The sequence below is a fragment of the Batrachochytrium dendrobatidis genome (assembly GCF_000203795.2).
Source record: "Batrachochytrium dendrobatidis JAM81 unplaced genomic scaffold BATDEscaffold_8, whole genome shotgun sequence".
NCBI classification, from domain to species: domain Eukaryota; kingdom Fungi; phylum Chytridiomycota; class Chytridiomycetes; order Rhizophydiales; genus Batrachochytrium; species Batrachochytrium dendrobatidis.
The window spans coordinates 229,546-230,774 of NW_006281106.1; the positions used below are offsets into that span (position 1 = coordinate 229,546).

Sequence of the window (1,229 nt, forward strand, 5' to 3'; positions counted from 1 at the left end):
GTGAACACTCTAATCTCTGATAAAAGATTTGAGGTAATTAAGGACTCAATAATGATACTTGAACAAAGACCCACATACGTTGATCGCGGGTCGGCCGCCTTATCAACGCGCTCTCTTTCCTTTTCTCTAATAACACAATCAGTTGATTGGTTCATTCCTTCACATCTTTGATCAACTGCAACACACTTCCCAACTATAGCAACTATCAATATGTCATCAGATGCCCACGATCCTCAATTTCAGCATAAACAACTCGACTTTCCATCTGAACAACTTGCCAAACCAGCCGCAGAATTCTCGCCCAATTCACCCATCTCATCCAATATAGCAGATCAAGAAATTAAACTCCTCCAGCTACATGGATTGTCTTCCAGTAGACATTATCACTCCATCTCAAAGATGGAACTGACTGATGCCGATCTCAAGCGAGCACGGAACCGTGTTGCAGCCCGTCGATCTCGCGAACGAAAAAACTCGCGAATCATTGAACTAGAACATATCAATCAAACACTAGTGGATGAGCTTGAGCAAATGCGTAGAGTCTTTGAAACTACCCGAAGGAAAAACAGCAGTACTAGTGGAGGTCACGGAAATGCTGCTAATAGAAAACACGATCAAGGCAACGACAAGACAAACGGCCATGGACGGACGAATGGAAATAGCAAAGTAGTTGGAGATGATCGAGTTGCATGATATCAACTGGTTGATAACGTTTATTTCTCGATTGCTCGTTGTATGAATCTGCATGATGATTGTAGGATGATTGCAAACTGATTAAGCTATACTGAACCATATCCCTTGCACAGTATTGCAAAGAGTTTGGAATGTGCAATAGAATGTAACAGCATATAGTCAAGAATAAAACACTGCATTTGTATATTCAAGACAACAATTTACGAATGGTGCATGAATAGCTTATATTTAATGATTGCATGTCGGATGCTGTGTAGCATGAATGCGTTTACAACAAGCAAGACTTTTCTTATCCCTATAGCAACCTTTGATTGCTCTCACATCACTTGATGCCACAATACATTGGATCGATCGACCAAGGGACTAGTTCCACTCGTTTTATGGTGTTTGATACTGCTGGCCATATTGTTGCTTCTCATCAGACAGAATTTGCTCAAGTGCTGCCACAAGCCGGGTGTGTTGTTGGTCTTGCTATGCACGAGTGTGCTGATATGCAGCCAGTCTGACTATTGTGGATGTTAGATGGGTCGAGCATG

At 41.9% G+C, this 1,229-nt stretch overlaps 2 protein-coding genes across 2 annotated transcripts in view; both read left to right on the plus strand.

The window, feature by feature from the left end:
• Positions 1 to 210: 210 nt before the first annotated feature.
• Positions 211 to 693, plus strand: BATDEDRAFT_25735 (uncharacterized protein; the record flags this gene model as incomplete). Its single annotated transcript, XM_006679802.1, has 1 exon — positions 211 to 693. One exon carries the CDS (start codon positions 211 to 213, stop codon positions 691 to 693), a length of 483 nt encoding a protein of 160 aa, XP_006679865.1.
• A 329-nt stretch (positions 694 to 1,022) lies between these two features.
• Positions 1,023 to 1,229, plus strand: part of BATDEDRAFT_30231 (uncharacterized protein) — a gene marked incomplete at both ends in the record, with an annotated part of 2,748 nt that continues 2,541 nt past the window's right edge. The window contains 2 exons of the mRNA XM_006679887.1: positions 1,023 to 1,147; positions 1,216 to 1,219. Of these exons, the coding sequence (XP_006679950.1) occupies positions 1,023 to 1,147; positions 1,216 to 1,219 (129 nt within the window). The remainder of the gene's footprint in view (positions 1,148 to 1,215; positions 1,220 to 1,229) is intronic.